Below are 23,593 nucleotides of genomic sequence, written 5' to 3'. Positions count from 1 at the left end.
TAACGGTTGTGACATCTTGTATTGGTGATGTAATTTGGAGCCAATTGAAGTTCAAAAGGAGGCTGGCTGAAGTTGATGACATGCCACCTGATGCTAACAGAAGCACACATTCAAATACTCATCAAACCTCAAAGATCCCGCAGGTCGGTACATTGCACAACGGATCAGAATGATGTGTGTTTGAAGCAGAAATTCACATTTATGGAAAGTTATATGAATGTATTGTTAGTTTTTGTTCATTAGATATAGAGCAACATCACCAGTATTCTCAACTTCATCGGATTTTAATTTGATTTAATCCATGTGAATGCAGAATTATGCACCTGTTCATCCAAAGCTACCTTGGATTTAAAAGTCGCTACCGAGGCAGCCAATCAACCAGAAGATAGACCTAATGCACCAAAACTATGGTCCATCTGACCAGGATGGCGTGGGCCAAAATCTGAAATTTCAGGCTTCAGAAATCAAGTCCACAAACAAATAAATCCCTCAAAGAGACTTTTATGTTCTTCTTATGTGTATGCTCTTAGTGGATGATTTTCTTAAACTTTTATTGTTCCAGACGCCGTCACAGAAGTGAGAATCAAAGAATAGTGAGTCTGAAATCCTGAAGCATTCCACAAGCTAACCACAGCTAACTTTGCCTTTTTTTCTGACCATGCTGCTGAAACAGCAGCGGACGCTGGATTTTTCTGCTTCTACGACCTCAGAGCCGACCTGAAACCCAGACAAGAGACGCAGCGACAAAGACAGAAAGAGTGGAAGAGTAGCGGGAGAGAGGAAAAAACAACAAGAGTAGGAAGGAGAGAGAGAGCGCCCGCCGCAGTCTTTTTCTGGCTACTGTTGTTCTTAGCACTTCACCGCATGATACTCAGCATGACCACAGCTGGCTTTACAGAGGGATACTCCATACATGTGAGTGTGTGTGTGAGAGAGAGAGAGAGAGAGAGAGAGAGAGAGAAATTACAGACAGTGGAGTAGTTTGTAAGCAGCGTGCAGGGTGTGCATGCAGCCTACAGAGGTCAGTGTGTTTTCACAATAAAAGCTTATCAGACTCAGAGCAGCATAATGTAATGTTCATTCATACAAAATGTGAATGTACAGTACTGAAGAATATCAACCAGGCCACACATTTGATAACAGGTATGTGTGAATCTGATATTTATAATTAGCTGTTTAACTATATTTGATTAATCCCAGAGGGTAAATTCTGCTTTTCTACACTCTGTTATAAAGAGACATGAGGACCTATGGAACTCTTACTCTGAAGAATTTATAAAGTCATCTCACCACCCTGCAGGTTTTAAAGGTCACATATTTAGCAAAATACTAATATGTGTCACTAGTCTGTCTACAAACCCCCCAAGTTAGGAGAAAAGTATATCTCTCTCTAGAAAATGTGTGCTCAAACAGGCCGTTTGGAGAGTGTCCCTTCATGACATCACAAAGGGCAGTAGCCCCTCCCCCAGGGGGGTGAAACTCCCACAGCTAGGTGTTTGTTCTGCCCTCTGAGTCTGCCTTCTCTCCGTAAAACAATAGGACATGGAGGGAGAAAGACTGAGACACCCAAACCCTTCCAGAGAGGGGGCGTGGTCAGACACAGCTCATTTACATATTTAAAGGTACAGACACAGAAACAGCCTGTTCTGAGCAGGGCTGAAATAGAGGTGTTTATAGGCATGATCCAATACAGGATCAGAGTGGATTTAGAACAAGAAAACGTAAATGTTCTTGAGTACTGTACTTAAGTTACATTTTTGAGTATCCGTACTTAATTTAGTATTAAGTATTAGTTAAGTATTATATTTTCTGTCACATGTATTACTTTAACTCCACTACATGTTTCATCAAACACAGAGCAGACGTCACTCAGATCATTCAGATCATTTAGTGGAATAGAAAAGTTCCATTTTCTCATTATATGTTTTAGTTTATGTTGGGTGCTAACAGCGCTGCAGAGAAGTGAGAAAAAGCAAAAATAGCTTTAGCAGCACCAGGAATGAAAATATGCTGCACAGTTGCAGAGTTCAAAGGGTGTTGCACCGACTGAAAAAATGTCTTCTCCTGTTATTGTTCCTCTTATTTTGGAGATCTGTAAATCTGTAGCATGTGAGTTTTAAAAAAATTATCTCAATAGGCATAACCTGGCAGAATGTACACCCCTGTATTCTTGACTCCACTCATGTATCTATCATGTGTTACCATCTGCAGTTTTTCTCCCTCAGTTTGTCAGAAATGTTAAATGATCAGTCATGAACACATACTCTAAAGATTTTAGTTTAAAACCATGCAGTGAAACTATTGTTTTGAAGTTGCTGGTTTGCTGTATCGGCCTGATTTGATGTAAGGATGAAGGAGTAAATGAATGGAAGATAAGCGGGGAGTTCACAGGGGTCGTAACCAACACTTTTGTTTATTGATGAGAGGAAAAGTTGCATGTGCTGACAGTATGTTGCTGTCTGTCATCTCCTCCCCCCCTCTCGCCCGGTGGTCCACTGAGGTCACCAGAAATATAAACTGACCAATGGGGAGCCAGTGCACCATAAGGTCAGGAGTCAGAGGTCAGCTGACAGAATGAGCTATTGAAAGTCAAGATCGAGCGGCCAGTGGTTACATTCCTCCGAGATGTACGCACGCCTTCATCTTTTTATAGAAGAGTCCGCTCTGAATCATCTGGAGCTTCAAAACAACCACAAGAAGAGGGGAGAGGAACGTTTGGAATCTTTTTAACAATACAAACAAGTATATTTTTAATTTTATATTTATAACACGTTTGAGTTTTGGGTTCAGACAGTGGGTATTTCTAAAGGCTGTTTTTGAATCATCCTTACTTTGAACAACAGGGAAACATTTCCTGAGGTGATCCGAGATGTTTTTCAAAGCTATCTGTGAGTCTCATAGATTTGAATTATCCCTAGTTATTTGTACTAGTTATTTGTACATCGTTTTGAAAAGTATCATTACATCTCTTGCAAAGACATTAAATAATAAAGGGATGAGTTTGATTCTTCAACCACCTGTACAGACTGAATTTGACCCAGACAAATTGTCCCTCTGTATGTCAGTGGTGTATGAAATGTATCCTGCATGGAGGCAGAACGATGGAGAGAGCAGACAAAAGACTCACAGTAATCTGTGATCTGTCCTGCCACACCCTGACCTACAAAGGTAACCCGACTGCTGCTGGGGGCAACACACACACACACACACACACACACACACACACACACACACACACACACACACGCACACACACACACACACAAAGCTGGTTGCATCAGATACAGTCTGCTGTAACTCTACACTCGACATAGAAAGATGGGAAGACATGATGAGGGATGAAGTGTGTGTGTGTGTGTGTGTGTGTGTGTGTGTGTGTGTGTGTGTGTATGTGTGTGTTCCCTCTGAAGTTGAGATAACTGCTACTCCCCCTCAGGGCTCTTTCACAGACTCACTTCTCTACATCCGACCTCTGAACTCTCTGTCAGAGTCCTCGCTTGGAAGAGGAACAGTTTAAAAAGTGTGAAGTGAAGAGTCACAAGAAATCAAAAATGACAAAATATTGTAGATGTAGATTGAGAAGATCACACATTGGAAAAACTCTTTGAATATTCAAAACCTACATGCAGGGCTGTTGCAAGACATTTGAATGAATCTGCTCTTTATTTTTCCTAGGAACAGAAGCCATCAAACTAAAGAGGTGGCTAAAATAAATTTTATCAGGAAAAAGAGAGAAGCATTTTGGATTTTTTATTTGAAAGTTTATTTCCAGGGGGGGATGAATGAGGATTTTTCAATTAATGAGTTTCTATGTTTTAAATGTCTCTTAGAATCTTTATTTTGGTAAATGTTTTTTACTTTTTTTAATACATTTCTTCACGATCTTCAAAAAGAAATTGCATGATTCTTTAAATCATCGCCTTGATCCCATCTTTTTAACCGGGTGTGGTGTCATCCGTGTTTTTGTTGGACACGCCCCTCACCTCCATGTCAGTGCCCATTGGTCAGGCAAACAAACCCAACCAGCACACCTTTGCATGCACCCTATTGGCTGAAATACATATAATATATATATATAATATATATATATATATATATATATATATATATGTGGATGTATTTGATTGGTTGTCTTTACCCTATTTAAATGAAATGATATATAAACATATTTTTGTGTGTGTTTACCTGTAACCATGAAAGTCATCAATGATGTTTTGGACAAGCGGGGAGGTCAGGGGTTTATTGACTTGTCCGGGAGTCAGTACCGGCTGCATGTGATTGGCTCTGGGGTCCCAGGTGTAGTTCCCGTGGGTGATGTTGACCCCTCCTTTTTTGCGCCGAGGCAGAGTTCCGTGAATGGAGACTTGCTGGTAGGAAGAGGTGGGAAGCTCTGATAGGCTGCCACTGCTGCCGGGAGGAAAACTGAGGAAAGGAAAGAAAAGGAGGATGGAAGTTACGCGGCAGCTCAACTTAGACCTTTTTACCTGAAACTAAAATGTACTTATACAAAAGTAGTGCCGCTCAATAATTCAACTTCTGGGCCTCGATACATGTGTGGTGGTGACTGTGTCTGCAGAGACCCGGTCCTCTGACTGGATTCTCATGTTTTGGTTTACTCGGAACGTTTTCTGGGCGGGAAGCTTGTGTGTTTCTCCCAGGAAATGACAACGTGCAGGTGAGTTTAGAAGTGGTTACAAATCAGCGATTGGATGCTATTTAACTGGCAAATATGACGGATGCGAAGCAAGTTGGCAAGGAAGAGAAAACATAATCACAGGGAGGCCTGCTTTCCGTTGGACAGGCAGTTGCCAAACACCTGCGGTAGCTTGCAGTGTAGATACGAGGAGTAAACATACACTGTACGTCCTGCAGTGAGTGTGAGCTTCTGGGGGCGAGGAGCCCAGGAGGAGGGGTCCAGTTTGAATGTTGTGAACACAGCTACTATCTCCACCTTCAATTTCTCTTATGAAGTTAAAAAAAAAAGTAAGACAAACCTTCCTTTCACCACTTCACAGCCTTCCACACTCCGTGTGAACTTGTTCTAACACTTCTTTTTGAAGTTGCTTGTTTAATACAGATCAATTATTATAATCTTTATTTTTTCTCAGCTTCAAGAGGAAACATCTGATGTCTCACGTATTATACATCTTTTCCTTTAATTTAGCGCCACACGTTGGATATTTTTGGATGAACTGGGGATTTCCCAAGAGTCTAAGTGTGGTGGGTTTGTCCAAACTATTTTGGAAGTAGCAGCAAAGAAAAGAGAAGTAGATCACTGTTTTTAACTTTGTTTCCGTGGGAACTAATCCTGAACATCTAGGAGCGACAAAAAGAAAAGCAGCATCTTTCCCCAGAGTTCTACCAGTGCCGAACTCACCCCGGTCTGGAGCTGAGGAGGTCCATGGAGGAGGCGAGGGAGGCCTGGAGCCTCCTGGAGGAGCAGGTGCTGCTGCTGGAGACTCCCAGAGAGGAGGGGGGGACTCCAGGGTGAGCCGAGCCTCCACCCAGGGTGTGGTGGGCATGCAGGGACCTCGGCAGGCTGGCAAAACGCCCCTCAGCCATCATCCTTAACTCTGTGAAGAGACAAACACACAAAAATGATAAAACTGCAACAAAACCATGTCCCCCCCCCCCCTTTTGTATCAGTGCGCTAGAAGCCAAGGAGGCTTGTCTCGGCAGCAGAGACCAGGCTCTCGAGTAGACCGAGCTCTCCTAACCTTCAGCGAGATGATCTGGCACTACGACCACCCAACATCCCTGACGCTCAAGACACCACCATCGGACTGAGTCGTCCCCACAACCACCTCAGCAGCAAGGAAGTATGGACAGCAGGAACGAGAGGAATACAAAGGAGAACTCCTTCCTGCATATTATCCCATCTCATCCCTAACCCATTTTTCTTGAGTAAGGTCTTTTTACCTTTAAGAGGGGAGGATCAAATTAAGACGATGTTAGTGAATTAACCTCACAGGTACAGGACGTCCTGAGGTGAGTTATGACAATGATACGCTTACCGGAGTAACACAGTTTTGTAACCATGGTAACACAAGACAGGAGTGAGGTTTAATCCTCTGTAAAATAAAGACATATGATCTGAAACACACACACACACACACACACACACACACACACACACACACACACACACACACACACACACACACACACACACACTGACATACTGCCATCACCGGGATGAAATATTGTGATACATGATATGCACATAAAGAGAGCGAGGACAACAGGTGCACCCACTGACCCCGGCATCACACACACACACACACACACTCAGAGGACTAACGCGCCTACACACACCACCATGCAAACCAATTACACACCGCCACACAGGATTCTAACCAGGAGACATCTGAAGAGTTGATTAAACTCCTTTTCTGCTGGTTATGAAACCAGTAAGGGGCCCCGGGAGGCTGACAGACTTTAAACCACAGCAGAGGCTCAAAATGCAGAAAGTTTTCAATGACAGGAGGAAACCTCCCTAAAGGGGCTCCGTCTGACAGCTCTCACTCTCGCTGCGATGCTAAACGTTGCATTCATTGTTCCTGGGGAAAAAACGAAGTTTACCAATAACTAGCGCAGACAGAAAACGTCAAACAAACGTTCACTAGTCTCGTTTTTACCTCGGGGTGAGAGACTCTTCAATAACATTTCTCCCGTTGTCATAACATCATCATCTCATTTTGTAACATTTAATATACTTATATTTTGAAATGACAAGGTTTTCTTTATATTAATATTTTAAAAATAATGCTAAAGTGAAGGGATTTTTAGTTTTGTGTTTAAATGAAGCAGATGTAATTCTCGTTCTTCACTGTAAATAAATCATCACAACAAAGATGGAAGCTCAAGATGTTGCAGCTACATGGAACTTCCTGTGTGAATTTAATAAGTATAGCTGTCGTTTTTAGCGTCTTTTTTTTTTTTTCACGGCTGGTTTTCAAACAGTTTGCTTTAAAATAAATAGATAAAGGAAACCAGACTTTTATCAAACACAAGCGTTAAACCTTCTGCTTTAGTTTAATCGAAAATCGAAAAAACTCCACTCTGTGTATTCACAAATACTTTGAAAACCAGAACATTTCTACTGCATGAAACAGACCGGGTTTGTTGCAATGATTTGATTTACACTCTGATCCCTGTCTGTAATGAGTCTCTTCATTGTGTTCTTGGTATTTTCCGGTCTATTTTTGTTACATTACGTGTCCCTTTTTGTGTATCCTTACATGAAACCTTTTCATTTATGTTTTTGTTTTGTGTTTTTCTTGCTGCCAGCTTTACTAAAACCCTCTTTTCCAAAGAGATGCTGCATCTTATTCAGACTTTTCTGGCCAAATTAAAAGACAAATTAACAAATTAAATATCTAAGTTCTTTTTTCTTTGCTCATGAGGAAGCTCTTGCCACATGACCGGCAGATATGCAGATAAAAATACATGTGACAGATAGCCTGGCATTGATTAAACTCAGTAGACGGGTTCTTGATAAATTCCCCCCCGCTGTGTGATGATGACTCTGTCGCTGTGAATCACTCAGCAGGCAGCGGTTAGTCACACTGTACAAACTGAAACATCTTCAGCTGACAGACAAAGTCTTGGCTGAGTGGACGGTACGAGATTCCACAAACCGGTCCCATTTTCTAATCTCATCGACCTTAAAAATCTGAGCCGAGTAACCATGCTGGTGTTTGTTATTGTGTCTCTGTTTGTGCAGCCTGATTAGGATCAGAGAAAGTGCAGAGGAAACTGAGGGGGGTTGGCGCTGAAGCAGTCGAGCTTTAGTCCTGCCAAGGAGAAAGCTCTCGGCCGCATCCACCAAAAACTTCCCAAGATTTTTCTTTACTTTGTCCGGAAGGGAAGTCCTAAGAGACGTTGGGGACAGATCCATGAAATGCATCCGTATCTTGAATCTTTAATTGATTAATTCAATTTAATTTCAAGTTGGAAGCTCGTGCCAGCTTTCCCTAATGAATATTGGTTAAAATAAAGCTCTAAGAGGTTACCTCTGGCACGCTCCCTGTGAAGCAGCCTCACTCTGACATCTCTCCATTAATGCACACAAGTCCTGTTTGTGCATGTGTGTGTGTGTGTACATCAGGCTTATGTGTGTGAAAAGCATGTCTCTCAATAACAGTGTAAAACCAGAATTTCCCCTCAGGGATTAATAAAGTATGTTAAAAAGAATTATCGCTCCTGAGAAAAGGCTCAGGCCAAATCCACTGAACACAGCAGACTAAAGAAAACATCTGCTATCTTATAAGACTGCTTTTTTTTTATATTCCCACCTCACCTACAATATAAATATCTGCCAGCTAACAGATGAATAATCATCAGATCTTATAGAACAAGGAACCCTGAATGAATCACTAAATCCAGCTTCATCAGGGGGGTCAGGGCAGCTTGTGATGATGAATGTCAATTAAAATGCAAACCCAGGTTTAGAGAGGAGCAGCTGGCCACTTCAAGACTATTCATTGTGACAATTAAAGTTCATACACACACACACTTACACTCACACACACAGACAAACACACACACAAAGACAGTGTAAAAGTCCTGCTAAGGCATGCTGGGTCAGAGTGTGGATTCCTCTGAGGGGCTGAACGACTACAGGAGCAGGACCTATTATAAGAGCCTCAGGGCTGGTCAGCTGTGTGTGTGTGTGTGTGTGTGTGTGTGTGTGTGTGTGTGTGGCCCTGACCATCTGCCAGACACACACAAACACAACAACACACACACACCCCTGCAGAGGAGAAAGGACGGACTCTCACTGAGGGAAAACACAGACGCGCTGCACTTACACATGAACACTCTGCACATTCATCATTCATAAATAAATACATTATTCATGTTGGAGGTGTGAAATATCTCACTCGCTCTTCTTCTTTCTATCTCTCTAACCTCTTATCTCTCCATCTTTTTTTTACTTTTAATCTCCCTAATTTAAATCCCCCTCTCTGTCTTTATGACTCCGTCCCAGCTCATCCATCTTTCTCTTTCTATCCAGTGCCCCCCCCCTCCTCCTCCTCCCCTTCCTCCCCTTCCTCCCCTCCGACATCTCCTCCCTCCTTCTGTCTGTCCGTCATGATGTCAGCTCTTCTTTAGCTTTTCCCTTCGTCATCTTCTTTCTGTCTTTTGTCCCCCTCCACCTCCCGTAATAATAGACCTTTTCTTTTCTCCTCCGTCTCTCCGCTGAGCTCATCCTCCTCTCCCTACAGCTGTTCAGCTGCAAGCTTCACCTCTCTGCATCACACAAAACACACAGACAGTACACACACACACACACACACAAACACACACAGAGTATAGAGGGACGAGTGGCAAGCTTTCTGAAGAAGTATTGAAACATGCATTCAACATTTACAAGGAAATGAAAAAGGGAAGCTAATTTCAAACATTTATCAACTATTCAAAGTTGAGAATGAGGTTAAGATTGTAGTTAATCAAACCAATGTCTGATGTGTTTCTACAGTCAACTTGTTGCCTGCCATGAAGAATGAGTACTGATGCTGTATTTGCATGAAATGAACCCTTTGAACTCTGCGAATAGAAATGAGTCCACCACTGCATACTTTGGTATTTTTGATTATTAGTGCACTTTTGTTTGAGTCTCTTCAAAAGCTTTATACCCCCCAAAAAAATCCTTGTTCCATTGTCCTGATTGGTCTCATATCTCATATATTTGAACATCTTTTCTTCACTTAATGATGTTCTTATTGCTGATTTATGTGTTTTACATTTTAAAACAGCAGGTTACATTTTCATAAAAAGAAGTCTTGCGTCATCTATTTCACCATGCTTGACGACGTTAAGGTCCCTGTTCGGTTTGCTTTAGGAAACAAGGTGGAGTTCAAATAAGTACTTTTTGAATGCACACTACTACGAGTCTGATGTAAATCAAGCAACTATCACAACCCCGTCAGAGTGACAGATGTGAGAGCGCAGCAGGATATAAATCAGGAGAATTCACTTCAAGTGAGTCAGAGAGGGTGGTGACGGTTATTCCCTGCTATCAGTGCAGGACCACCGACTTTCAGCATGTGACCGTTGCGATCTCATTGCACGTATTTAAACTTCTGCGTCATGTTCTCTGCTCTCCAGTTTGTTCTTCTCCGCTCTTTTGTTGATATTGCAAGTCTTTGGAACTACACGTAGCATTGATATAAAGGCAAATATTCTCATTATAGCGTCGTATAAAGGGACTCTGTTGCTTCGTCCACCACTTCTGCAGTGTCATGTCTTGCCTCTGGAGACCCCCCCCCCCCCTCACTATGAGGTGCATCTGTGAACAACCAGACCAGGAGATGTTCAGCGGCATTTTGCACTGAAATGCTCTGGCAATTTTTTCAGGAGTGCATATGTGTATATATAACACCTTTATTTGGTGTTGAAAAGTTCCTCCTCATACTCTGTCACCAGCTTTCAATGCAGTATTAAAGAAACAAACCAGAGGACCGCATCCCTGCCGCCATGGAGGTCATAAGGACTCACATATCGACATCAGGGTCACCGAGCAGCATGCTGTATTTGACGTCTTGCGAGAAAACGTCTGAGGCCGGGCAAAAAGCTTCGTTGAGAAATTCATCAAGAGAAAACATAAATGAGGAATACACAACTACGTTACAGAACTGTGAAGTCTGAACGCATGGAAACCTGCCGACCAAACCTACTTTCCTTGACTGAGCTACAAAAGACAAAACATTCAGGAGTGAGTTTTGCTTTCAATTACACCAGCGTGGACCTTGGGTTGGGAACACCAACACACAATCACACACACACACACACACACACACACATATGCACGAGGCCTTGGGTGGGAAACAAGGGCAGATTAACAGGAAGAGGAAATGGCAGTGTAAACATTTAGACAGCAGGCAGCTCATTATAAAGGATTACTGCTAATAAAACAAACAGCACTCTCTTACTGTTCCTCTTTTTTATTCAACCTCGATCTTTCCCTTCATAATGATCTCACGGGGTCAAAGGTCAGCACTTTTCTAATGAATTTAGTTTATTCTTAATCTCTCTGGGTGTCTTTAAATGCACACACAGGCCACTCAGAAATGTTACTTTGCAGATGTCAGAGGTTTTAAAGGTGGTTCAACAGGTCCCATTCAGGCAGATGTCTTGGATATTTGTTTTTTTGGTTAATATTTAAATGTTAAAATGATAAAAGTCCTCTGGTAGACACAAAAACAAACTCAAAATCACACTTTACACACCGAGAGAGAGACAACATTAACATCAACAAGCCTGGGAATGAGGAGTTTCCTCTTGCAGGCCGAAAGAGCCTTCCTGCTTTGACATTAACACAAATACACACACACACACACACACACACACACACACACACACATCAGTGCATTAGCAAAACCACCCCTGGCCAGAAGTGAACAATGGGAACAACTGTCACATGACCACTGTTCAGAGCCGGTCTTTGTTAAAGAGAGAAAGAGAGAGCGAGAGAGAGAGAGAGAGAGAGAGAGAGAGGTGTCCTACTGCGCTCTTCAGTGCGTGGGCCCACCAGTGTGTGTGTGTGTGTTTTTAACATATTAATGAGGCTGTATTAAATCCCACAACAGAGCCTGCCCTTTAATATTTCTGAATGTTTGTGCTCACACACACTCATCCTACACCTCTATTTGTGTGTGTGTGTGTGTGTGTGTGTGTGTGTGTGTGTGTGTGTGTGTGTTCGCTCATTCAATATGTCTACAGTTAAATGTAGAACTGAACAGTGTGGAACAAATATACACACTGACAAGTCAGAGAGTCAGTCAGAGGTGGAAGAAATATGAAGAACTTCACTGGGTAAAAATCACAACAGCTCCAAGTAAAGATTTTCTCTGGCGCTTCCACACTTGCACAAAAACTCCTGAAATCTTCCAGGATTTTTTTTCCCGGTGGGCTGCATGTGTGAATGCACTTGGTCAATTATTCCCCAGATTTTTTTCCCTTTCAGCCCCGTAGTAAAATGTGTGAAGTTCGATGCAAGAACGCAGGAGCAAATAATCAGGAAAATTCACCAAGAGAAAGTGGGAGGGGGAGGTGACGTTTATCTAAAGATCATACTGTGATTGGCCTGCGATCGGTGCAATCTCTGTGCTCGCAATGAAGCCTTTCCCTCCCATCCAACAGGGATAGTGTGTGGCTGAGTGGGACATGTGTGAACGACCAACTCAGGAGGATTTCAGAGGAGTCTACCTTAAGGCTCTACCTTTTAGGGGAGGTTCTTAATTTAACTTCTGCAGATATCAAGGCTAGCTGTTACCCCCGAAGCTAAGCTACATGGCTCTAGATTCATGTCCATCAGTAGCGGACAAGGTGCACAACTTCATGACTTGAGTCAAAGTATAAATACTCCTGGCTCAGTCAAATCATTCCTTGAGTTATAGTACTTGAGTTCTCGCTTAAAAAAAAATACTGAAGTATTCAAACTGCTTTTAAATTTGAATTGAATTTTCACAATGCACGAATGCAGTCAAGAATGCATGGGTGTACATTCTGCTACTTAATGTTTATGTAGAAAACATTATTTACATTTTTTAACCTCTCATGCAACTGATTGACAGATTCACAGCTCAAAAATAGAAGAGACAATAACTTGAACAACTAAAAATACCTGATGAGCAGGGAAAACGTCAGCCAGGATTTACACAGCGAGAAAACATTTTTTTCAAACACGGTGCTCAGGCGGAGAATTGTCATCCTTAACGGCCTGATCGGAGTGATGTTTGCTCTGCGTTTGCTCTACAACCGTGGAGACCTACAGGTACGGCAACGCCACTTAGACAAACCACACGCAGGACTACAAGAACACAGTTCACTCACTTTAAAATCAGATTTTAGAAAACGAAAGAAAGAGAAAGAGCAACAGAACATTCATTCATTCATGTGGCGGATCAAAAGTCACAAGTTTCCCCCAAAAATAATACTCAAGTAAAGTACAGACACTCAGAAGATGAACTTTTTCATACACTTTTGACATATTTCTTTATGCTGAGTGGAAGCTACAGGCGAAACTCGTTAAAGTGACAGTAAAGTCATTTTCAGTGTGCCACGGGGTTATTTATTTTTTCATTGTATGCTCCTGAAACCGAGCGTCACCTGAGGATGTAGGTTGGCTGTGCACGGGGTTCCCTGTTGGTCGTTTATATATTTATTTACGAGTTGAATCTTTGCTTCGACTGAAACAAGATCCACGTTTAATCTCTAAGTGTCTAAAGTAAATAAACTCATGTCCCTTTAAGAATGCTAAATATCTACGTTGATTTCATTGCAGCTGCTCCAAGTGGGGCTGAACAAATCTTGAAGATGCTTTCATCTGCATTTTACTCCATGTGGTCATCAACCACCTTGTGTATGTACAATTCAGTATCTCTAACAAGATGGCAGAAGATGGAAAAAGACAGACAGCAGGGGAGCAACATTTTCTGAAAAAGGTCAATCTTTGTTCAGCCCCAAAATCAAACCTCAGTCCTTAAATTATTTATATTCAAACTTCAATCCTCACCCTCTGCAGCCAGCCAGTCTGTCTGTCAGTCTCTGTGAAGAGCACCGGTCACAAAGTGTTGATGGCTGGCTGAAATACCAAACACCTCGTCTCACTGGGTCACATAACACAACCCCCCACACACACACACATGCACACACACACAGAGAATTATCCCTGCAAGTACACAAAGTGAAGATGAGCTACATGACACTGAAGCACGATCATGTCAGCATTAATGAAAGGTTGAATCTCATCTGCTCAGTTCAGTGTCAGTGCAGAGTTTAGACCGGGCTCTGACTAACGTCTGAAACAAACTTCTGCATGTGTGTGTGTGTGTGTGTGTGTGTGTGTGTGTGTGTGTTTATCCGCACAATACATCAACACTACACACACATGTCTGCCTCTGTCATCGTCTCGGGGTTGGCTGCTGTTTAAAGACGTGTTCTCGTAACTTAAAGGTCAAAAACTTCAACCTGAGCAGGAGGCACTTAACCTGTCAAAGAGACAGAAAGTGTCACGCTCAGTTTGGATCTTAAGAGCCTCTAAATGTTTGCTTTGAATCCCTCATTTGAAATCATCTAACACAAGACAGATTAAAGACTATGCAATGCTTAAAATCCAATAAGTATGGGTTTTGCTGCAAACAGATTGCAGACCGGTTGCAGGAAATTAAAGCTGCAATTATGAATTGATTAGTCGACCAAAAGACAGCAAAATGCCAAATATTTTTTAAAGTTAATTAATTGCTTTGGGTGATTTTTCAAGCACAAACATCAAAAAATCACTGTCACCAACTTTTTAAACGAAAGAGTTTGCTGCTTTAAATGGTCAGTGTTTCAGTTTTTTATAACATGTGCATTTTTCAAGACAAAAGCCCGAGCAGACATGCATATGTATATTTTATTTGTTGTATTTTGCTTTCCCCAATCCAGAGGAAATCACCTCAAATGACTCATAATCCTGGGAAAATGGAGTAAATAAATGGTTGCTTAGGGCTTCTGTACTTTGAACAACTTTTAGACATTTCTTCAGACTATTCAATCCATCACAAAATGAAAAATAAACTTCTATGAAACACTGAAGCCGTGAAACTGAGCCTTACAACCAGAGAGTGTCGCGAAAAAAACGAAAACGAAAACAGGAGAAATCTTAATGACAGATCTCGATTTTATCTGTCACATTTCATGTAATTATTTCCTGGTGGGGTTTCCACACCAGCAGCACCAATCCATGCAACCACAGTTACACCCAGTGTCTTGGGATGGCAACATATTGCTTGAAAAAAAAAAGTCCTTGAACAAATGTAAGTCAATGCAACGAGTAAACAATTCAGCTCAAGAGATGAGGAAAAGAAAAGACATGAGAGTGTGGGGGAAAGATTTCAGCAGCCAAACATTTCTATTTTTAACTTTTTCTTTAGGTGATGAAAAGTCTGAAAACTGAGCAGATGACCATACAGCCGGTGTGTCACCTCCGTCCTCCCTGCTCTCAGCGACCACACATTCCTACACACCTACAGTGATGAACATGGATGCACACATGAACAGATTTACATTCTTACCTGTCAGCGTGACCTCTTCTCTCCTCTTTCCCGACTTTTGCTCTCAGTCTTCTTTAAGTCGCTTCAACTTCTACTAAAGTTATTCCATGCCCCAGTTTGTTTGAATGGCTGCGTATCGGACTGACTGACTGACCAACCGGCTGGAAGACGATACACTCACGCTCCTTCAGACAGGCAACAACAAGTAGTGCTGCACAATCGCAAGCCCTGCCCTCCTCCTCCTCTCTTTCTCTCTCTCTCTCTCTCTCTCTCTAGGGAGTGATTTGCGAGCCCCTCCTCCTGCTGCTGCTGTGTTTGGGAGGAGTTTTCTTTCTTTCTTTTTTAGCCTGAGTTGTCTCTTAACCCCCCCCCCCACACACACACACACCCCCCCCAAACCCAACACAGAACAAAAACCCTCCCTCCCCTCTCCTCCTCTGTGTTCCCTGCACAGCCTCATATTTCATGCCTCCGAGTCTTTTTGTTTTGGGAGCTCTTAACGCCAAACACCACCGACTGGTCTGGTACTCAGAGAAGATTTAGATGTGACCTAATGTTGCTATTTGCAAAGAGGGGATGAGAAAAGAACAGACCTGATTACAGCTAGGTTGTGGCATGTTTGAGCAACTTGAGGTGCACTCAAGACTCATGAGGTTTAACTACTTCACTGAAGCATAAATCAGAGTTTCTAATCGGCTTTTCCTTTTGCCTTCAATCACGGCAGAAATGTTTGCAAAGCGATTACATTTCACACGATGAGGAGGATGAAACAAGACGAAAAGCTCGACTCGTGTCATAACATAAGGTATGAGGTCATGTTGTGTGTGTGTGTGTGTGTGTGTGTGTGTGTGTGTGTGTTGGCCTTCAGGACGACACTCTCTCCTGTCTTTGTCCTCCTGTTCCTTTGTATTGTCTAGAGTTGATAACACCCAGACACGTGCATGTGTGTGCAGGTTTACGTGTGTGTGCGCTTCCTTTCAGACAATACAAGGAGCCCATCCTGCCACCATGAAAGCTGAGATGATTAGACGGCCCCACATTAGACTTACACACACACACACACACACACACACACACAAACACACACTCACACACACACATTGGAGTAGCTCCTCAGATGTTGACACCACATTTGTAAAGATCGAGGAGGTCGATAAAGTTCACGAGGGCCAAAACTGACCTCGTGGTGTTGAGGGTTTTGCATTTCTCTTTCCGTCTCTCTCTCATAAAAGTATACAACTTTAGTCCGAAAAATAAAAAGAAGAAGCAGGACAAACATAAAAAACACACAGACAGGACCTGATTCCAGGGGCGGGCTAGGGGTGGCCAGGGCCGCGTCTGATATCCGGGCCACCCCAAACTCTAGCTTTGTTCACACGTGCACAAAAATCCTGAGTTTTGCGGGATGTGCTGCACGTGTGAACACAAACAGCTGTTCACACAATATAATGCCTTTATCCTGCTGATCTGGTTTTTCATACATGCATGAGCGGCAGGGGGTCTCCTGAGGTAAGAGTCCAATATACGACGCTATAATAAGAATATTTGCCTTTAACATGATTTCTCCTGATTATATCCGGCTGCACTCTCACATCAGCTCAATCTGACTTTCTGCAGGAAAAAAATACTGGAGGGCTGGCAGGAGAAACTCTGGATGAAGTCAGAGTGGAAAATTCACACATTCAGCTCCTCCTGAAAGTATCAGGGCTGATACACAAAAAAAAAACAGGTATCAGTGTTGGGAGGACGATGATGATGGGGATATTCTTCTGTGCCTGCCATCATGAACGGTCTGTATACTTCCAGAAACAAGCAGATAAGATCCTTCATCACAAAAACATTAGTCAGGGATTATAGTTCTGCTGAAAAAACAGCCCCCTTCCTCCCTCTTTTTTGGAGGGTTTAGGTGATTCAGGAGATAATGACAGATTACGCTCCTGACTCACGGTGCACCTTCCTGGAAATACCACCCTCACACACATAAACATGCCAAGAATTTCACATGCCGGTGTGACATATCACCCAGTTTAACTCAAGGAAAATATGAAATTCAGCTGCAGCTGGATATTTTCACAACCAAACAGTCAGTCCGGCTCTGCAGGAGTCCAGGAGTAACTTCAAGACTTGGCTTTGACCCTCAGGCTCTCTGCCCACTGTTTGGTCATTTTGAATGGATCAAAAAATGTAATGATGATTAGATCAAGGCCTTTACAGTATATCACATGGATCTTACAGACCGCACGTCTTTTGGTGTATTGGAAGTATTTAGGACTATATATTGACTCAGCTTCTTTAACAGTGCTTTCACACTTACACAAAACTCCTGAAAAACTCCTGGGGCCGTATTCACAAAGCTTCCTAAGAACTGAGAGTCGCTCCTAGTGACAAAACTTCCCCTGAAAGTTAGGACTAGATCCTTGTAAAGATGTCTTAACCCTTAAGAGAGCTCCTAAGGTGTAAAACTGTTAGGAGTAGTGAGGAGGACTTCTAACAGGATGAAGAGTGTCTCAAGTGAGGAGAAAATGTAGACATTTTTTTGAACACAACATGAAGAAGAATCTGTTTGACTCATAGCTTGGCCGAACAGACAGAAATAATTTGTGCAGACATTTTAATCCATCTCTGACTTTCTTCAGTACAAAGTGAGACATGCACGTTGAGTTTCTCTCCGTGTGGTTACCTCCACAGGTTCATCCAACCACTGATTAAAGCTCTTCACATGCTGATGTAATGATCAGCATGTGAAGAAGCTGCTGCACAAGTGTCCTTTGATTTTGGAGCCAGCCTCAAGTGGACACTCGAGGAACTGCAGTTCTTACCATGACCATAAGTGAACGAAGATGGACCGGTAAATGGAGAGCTTTGCCTTCAGGCTCAGCTCCCTCTTTACCACAACGGGTCGGTACAACGCCTCCATCACTGCCGACGCTTAGCCAATCCCAAAAGAATATAAAAGAACCCAAATATCATCCGATTAATGATCGGAACGGATAGACAATGTGCATCCCTAGTTCCATTAATTCATCAGACACTCGAGAAACATAACAGGATGTTAAAAAGTAGAGATGTAGGACCCTTGGTGGTATTTCCGTCTCACTATTTATAGATGTCTTCTCTTTTATATGAACCGTACTGGACAGGAAGCCAACAAGATCGAGACTAAAACTTGATCTTCAGCACAGTCTACAGAAATCAAATGTTTACTTTACTGCAGTTCTAAAAAGGGGGTTTAAAAAGTGACACACTCAGAAAGCCATTTCCGGCACTTCCTGTTAATGAGAGTCTAAAAGGCCAAGCCCTGATTTGGCACATTTTGTTGGCACGCTGCACCTCGCTGAGTCACACGTTTCTGATCACTGACCACCATTCCACCTCCGGGACATCGGAGTTTCACAATTAAATAAATGGGATCAGTTCCCCCGCCTGCTTAAGATAGCAAGAGCTATTTGGGTTGGGCAAGAGCACAGGTTAGCTTCACATCCACAGACATGAATACGATACAGATCAAATCAATCAAATCAAACACACCACAAAGCAAACATCAGTAACCACACAGGTGATCACACACACACACACACACACACACACACACACACATACATACACACACACACACACACACACACACACACACACACACATACATACACACACACACATACATACACACACACACACACACACACACTGTAAGTGCTTGGATGTTTGGGAGGTTTTGAGTTTAAAAGCAGAGACAGTTGTGATGGACCTGAGGTCAGCAGGATGTTTGTTCCACGGGTAACTGAAGGCCCCCTCTCCAAACTTTGATCTGATTCTGGGTATGGCTAAAAGACCTCCACCTGATGACCTGAGGGGCCGGGTCGGGTCGGGTTAGAGTCTGTAGGATGGTAAATGGTAAATGGACTTGATATATAGCACTTTTCTCAAAGCGCTGTTACACCGCAGGTCAAACCTACACATTCATACACCACTGATGAAGCAGCAGGAGAACCTTGGGGTTAGGTGTCTTGCCGACATGTAGCTACAGGAGCTGGGGATCGAACCCCCGACCTTCCGGTTAGAAGATGACCGACTTCACCAACTGAGCCACAGGCTGGATGACACCTTCACATTATTGGATTTGAGTATTTCTAGTTCATTACAAACACATATTGCTTCTTCTTACATTTTAATTCCGCTCTAGGGAATGTTTTATTGGGTGTTATTCCTCAGTGAGAAGATTTACTTTCTGGGCACATTTTCTTCCCGAGTTCATCCTCCTTTCTCCCTCTTCTCTCCCCCTCATTCCATCCATCCACATCTCCGCCCCCGTTCTCCTCCTCCACTCCCTTTCTGCCCGTATAGAACTGCTTCATGTCTCATGTCATGTCTTTCACGTGTGTGTTTCTGATCGGGCATAGTGTGAAGTGTAAACAGCTGGATGTTTAGGACACTTCTCATTCCTGCGAGCTCCTGCAGCCTCGGGGTCTTTCGATTGAAAAGTCAATTCATTCGAGTGGAGTGAAATCCTGTAATTTTTCTGACTCATGCGATGTTGGCTTCTGTGGAAAGGATTACTGTCAGTTATTAAATCAATCCCACATCACCGCAGAAATTGACAGGAGCACTTCTTACATAACGCGTATCAGTGAAGGTTGCAACATGCAGCGGCCTGCAGCGATTATAAAGAAGTGTCATATCAAATGAGGAAGTTCTCTTTTAGACATTTAATACAAATTAAAGATCCCATTCGGTGTTTATGATGTAATGTATCGAAGTAGTTCCTGCAAGACAGTGACGGGATTTACAGCAAAAGATTTCAACAACTTAAAAAAACACCCTCAGCAAAAAAATCCATATCAGTTTTTAGTGATCAATATATTTAGAAAATTGCTCCACAGGGCTGTTTGGGATGTGGTCACTGATGATGTGATCCAGGTTGTTTTCACACCTATAGTTCGTTTGCTCTGGTCTGAACCATCCACCAATTTCTTCCATTGTTGCATAATAACCTCAAGTTTGGTCTGTGTTTACGCGGGGATATTTACAAGTGCTCCAAAATGTGTGATGAGTGAGGAAAAACCTCTCTGATCGGTCGTAATTTCTTCAGGGAAAAATCCAGGAAGTCAACAAAGACTAGTTGACTCCCCCTCTCCTGGCTGTGGCTGCTCCAAAGCGATTTTCCAAATTCAAAATGGACAGACGACTACACAGATTGATGTCGCCTCTGCTCACCAGTTTTGATATTGTTTGCATTTATCACATGTATTGCATGTATGACACAGTATGTAGATGTCTTGGAGTCGCCAAAAGGCTTTTATCAAGACAGTTCAGGGGAAGGCGCACAGTGATCCTCCTGAACCATGACCTGCTCATCCTCAGAAACTGTTTCCAAAGATCCGTCAGGTTAGCCTGTGGTCTTTAACACATGTTCAGCATGGATGAGAAAGACACAAAAAGTCAGCACACAAATGTCCTTCAGGTTTCTTGTATCCGGGTAAGGCAGCAACAACAACAGCAACGGACGCGTTCCGGCACTAGGCCTTCATCAGCGCTGAAACCAAAAGGACATTTGTGTGCTGACTTTTTGTCTCTTTCTAGTCTTGTTGCGGTCGAGCACCTTTTACTGTGTTTAACCGTCGAGAGTGCTCCTCTCTCTAAGCTGTTTTTGCAGCATGGATGAGACCCTGGTTACGTTAGCTGGTTTTATCTAAGAAGTGCAGTCCTTTCTGCAGGTGGGTGGGATCAAGTTTGGTTCATGTTCTAACTACAAATGAACCAGACCGGAGTCTGAAAAATGTGAGGTTCAAGAGGTCTCTGTACGGCTGTTTGTTTCCGCACCAGGGTTCAACTGATGGCTTTCACACCAGCGCTAACAAACCGCACTAACTCTGCAAACGGACTCAACTTTGTTTTTAACAAAACCAAACAGATTCGGAGTGAAAGCGCCTAAACGCTTAGTGTAGGCTGCACGTCTGAAGCCAAACAACGCTTTTGTGCGACCATCCTTCAAAGTAGTTTTTGTCTGAAATAAAAAGGTGGTTACTTTTCCCACAAGTGTTCCCGTTTTGTTTCTGGGTGTTCTTACTTCATGTAAGCCTGTTTCTTGGAACGGCATCTTCCTCTGCTCTTCGATATCAGTTTCACCTTGACATCACAGATGGTGTTACAGACGCGAGCAGACGGACAGAGGATCATGTTGATGGTACACTCAGTATTAACTCTGGGTCATGTTGACGGGTCCGTCACCTTCACAGCAGAGATTATCCTGGTTCAGTTTGTCCTCTTTGGTGAGATGTAACACAAGCTATCTAACATTCAGAGGCAGTACATTCAGTGAGAAATCTCTGCAGAACACTTATAGAATGGGTTACATTGTGTTATGTATATTGTTATCTATCTGCACAGAGCTGCACGTGCTGGCATTGCAATCATCACGGGTCGCTGTGTTGTCTCGGTGGTCAGAGAGAAAAGTTCATGAGAATAAGAAGGTTTAGTATGTTTTGTTATGAGGCATAAACAGCATCAAGAAAGTTGGTGAAGCCTCATGTTTGAAAAAGGGAAGCCAGTGTTTAAGTGCCTTAAATTTAATTCTTACAAGCTTCAAGCAAGGCTGCCTCAAAAAGAAGTCGCTATCTTCTCAGCGGATTTAGTCACTCAGTAAAAAAAAATGCTCAGAGTTAGTTTGAAGCTATAAATGTTTGTAATTGACCGTTTTAAAAGTCTAGATTTTGTCCACAAACTAACCAACTCCTGACCATGGTATGTGTGCTGTCACCATGGCAACATCCCTGTCGATGAGGGAAACAAACAAGCAAACAAAGTGTCTTTATGAAACACCTGCTGCTTCTCTTTCTCTTTGTCAAACACTCATGAACAATGTAAAATGTGTGTGTGTGTGTGTTTGTGTGTGTGTGTGTGTGTGTGTTCTGGTATTCACATTACACGCTTCCTCAGCTCGTATAGTTGAGGGGGGAAAAATCGTATCTGACGCGAGGACAAAACAGCTGGTCGAGTTCAGAGAGACACAAGCTGAGTGAATGAATGAAGAATGGATTTATTTATAAGTTGTTCTGCAAAAAAGCTTCTTCTCATAGTCCAGGAGGAGCTCTAAATTCAAACAGGAGATCTTAAAGGCAGAGCCCTTAAAAAAGTAGTATATAGACGCTCAAACATCACTTCTGAGCCTCCATACATGTGTGCATGTCTGCAGAGACTCTGTCCTCTGACTGGATTTTGATGTTTTATTTACGTTGACTCAGGACGTTTCACTGACTGAACACTGTACAATGATGAATCATTTAATTGAGACGTCCTGTAAGGTCATTTTTCATTTCTAGTTTCTTTTATTTTTTTAACTTTTTTTTTAAATTTGTAAACTGTAGCTCGTCCTTTCTTTTTTTTCTTTTTTTTTTTGCCAAAAAGGAAAATATGTTTATTTCTATTTTCATTTTTTCTAAACACAAATCAAACAACTAACCTTTTCTTTTTTTCAATTTTAATATCCAGGTACAAAAACCCTGAACACATCCTGACACATACAGCGTGTCTGCAGAACAGCCTGATGCATCTCAACTAAAAAAAAAAAAAATCACCTTTGAGACTAAAGAGCTGCAAATATGTGAAATATGAGCGCGCACGAGTGTGTTTTACTGATGCCTCCTATTTCACCCTCTAATTGGAGCATCTTTACTTCTCTCCTGCCAACGAGGAAAGTACCTGGCACACACACACACACACACACACACACACACACACACAGGATTTTTACTCTTGCCACGTAATCATACACTGAAGCCAGAAGCAGTGATATGATGAATTAATCTGCTCCTGGACGCAGACTGTTCATGTGTTTTATCCTGAAGGTGCTCTCTCTGCTCTTAGCGTGTCATATGTTGAGTTAGCATTTTTTGGAGGATGCTCGGTGTGTGTGTGTGTGTGTGTGTGTGTGTGTGTGTGTGTGTGTGTGTGTGTGTGTGTGTGTCAAGGATACCATTAGCTGAACAAATCTCCCCCTGTGGTAATGATGGGGTGGCAGGCTGCCAGGCAGACAGATAATACCACAGTAGTTGGTGACTGAGTGATTTCAACTAGGGGCTGTTTCACCTTAGCAACGTAGCTCAACCTGCAGGTCGGGGCCTCACCAGCGGAGACACAGTGATCTCAAGAATGTGAAGAAGTATGATGTTAAAAAAAAGGGGCACCTTGTGAAGACAGTTTTGTGGCTCTGATCACTTGTCAATCAAAAGGTGCTGATGATTTTGTGTCAGCATTAACACGATCGGATGATGCAATTAGAGAGGAGAAAACAACTTTCTAAAATCTGTAAAAAAAAGTTTCTCAAAAATTTCTCAGTTAATGCAAAATTCAATGTGAAGCACATGTTTTTTTTTTTCTTGTAACTTAATATTTATCGTGTTCAAAATCATGCCACAGTTGTTTTGGTAAAATTTACATTTAAATTTAGAAGCGCCGGGGGTTGCTGTGCGCCCCCCATATGCAGAGGCTGTGTTCAGGTTCGAGTACCACCTGTGGCTCCTTTCCTACATGTCATTCCCCTCTCTCTCTCT

The 23,593-nt window shown here is 42.5% G+C and overlaps 1 protein-coding gene across 1 annotated transcript in view; it reads right to left on the bottom strand.

The window, feature by feature from the left end:
- bcar3 (BCAR3 adaptor protein, NSP family member) overlaps positions 1-23,593 on the bottom strand; it is a 76,081-nt gene that overhangs the window by 36,090 nt on the left and 16,398 nt on the right. The window contains exons 4-5 of the mRNA XM_061034816.1: positions 5,378-5,573; positions 4,186-4,422 (exon numbers count right to left, since the gene is read on the bottom strand). Coding sequence (XP_060890799.1) covers positions 4,186-4,422; positions 5,378-5,573 — 433 coding nt within the window. The remainder of the gene's footprint in view (positions 1-4,185; positions 4,423-5,377; positions 5,574-23,593) is intronic.

This window comes from Labrus mixtus, chromosome 3 (genome assembly GCF_963584025.1).
Source record: "Labrus mixtus chromosome 3, fLabMix1.1, whole genome shotgun sequence".
Lineage (NCBI taxonomy): Eukaryota > Metazoa > Chordata > Actinopteri > Labriformes > Labridae > Labrus > Labrus mixtus.
Note: the sequence above shows the minus strand (reverse complement) of the source record. Positions and strands in the feature narration are given on the sequence as shown.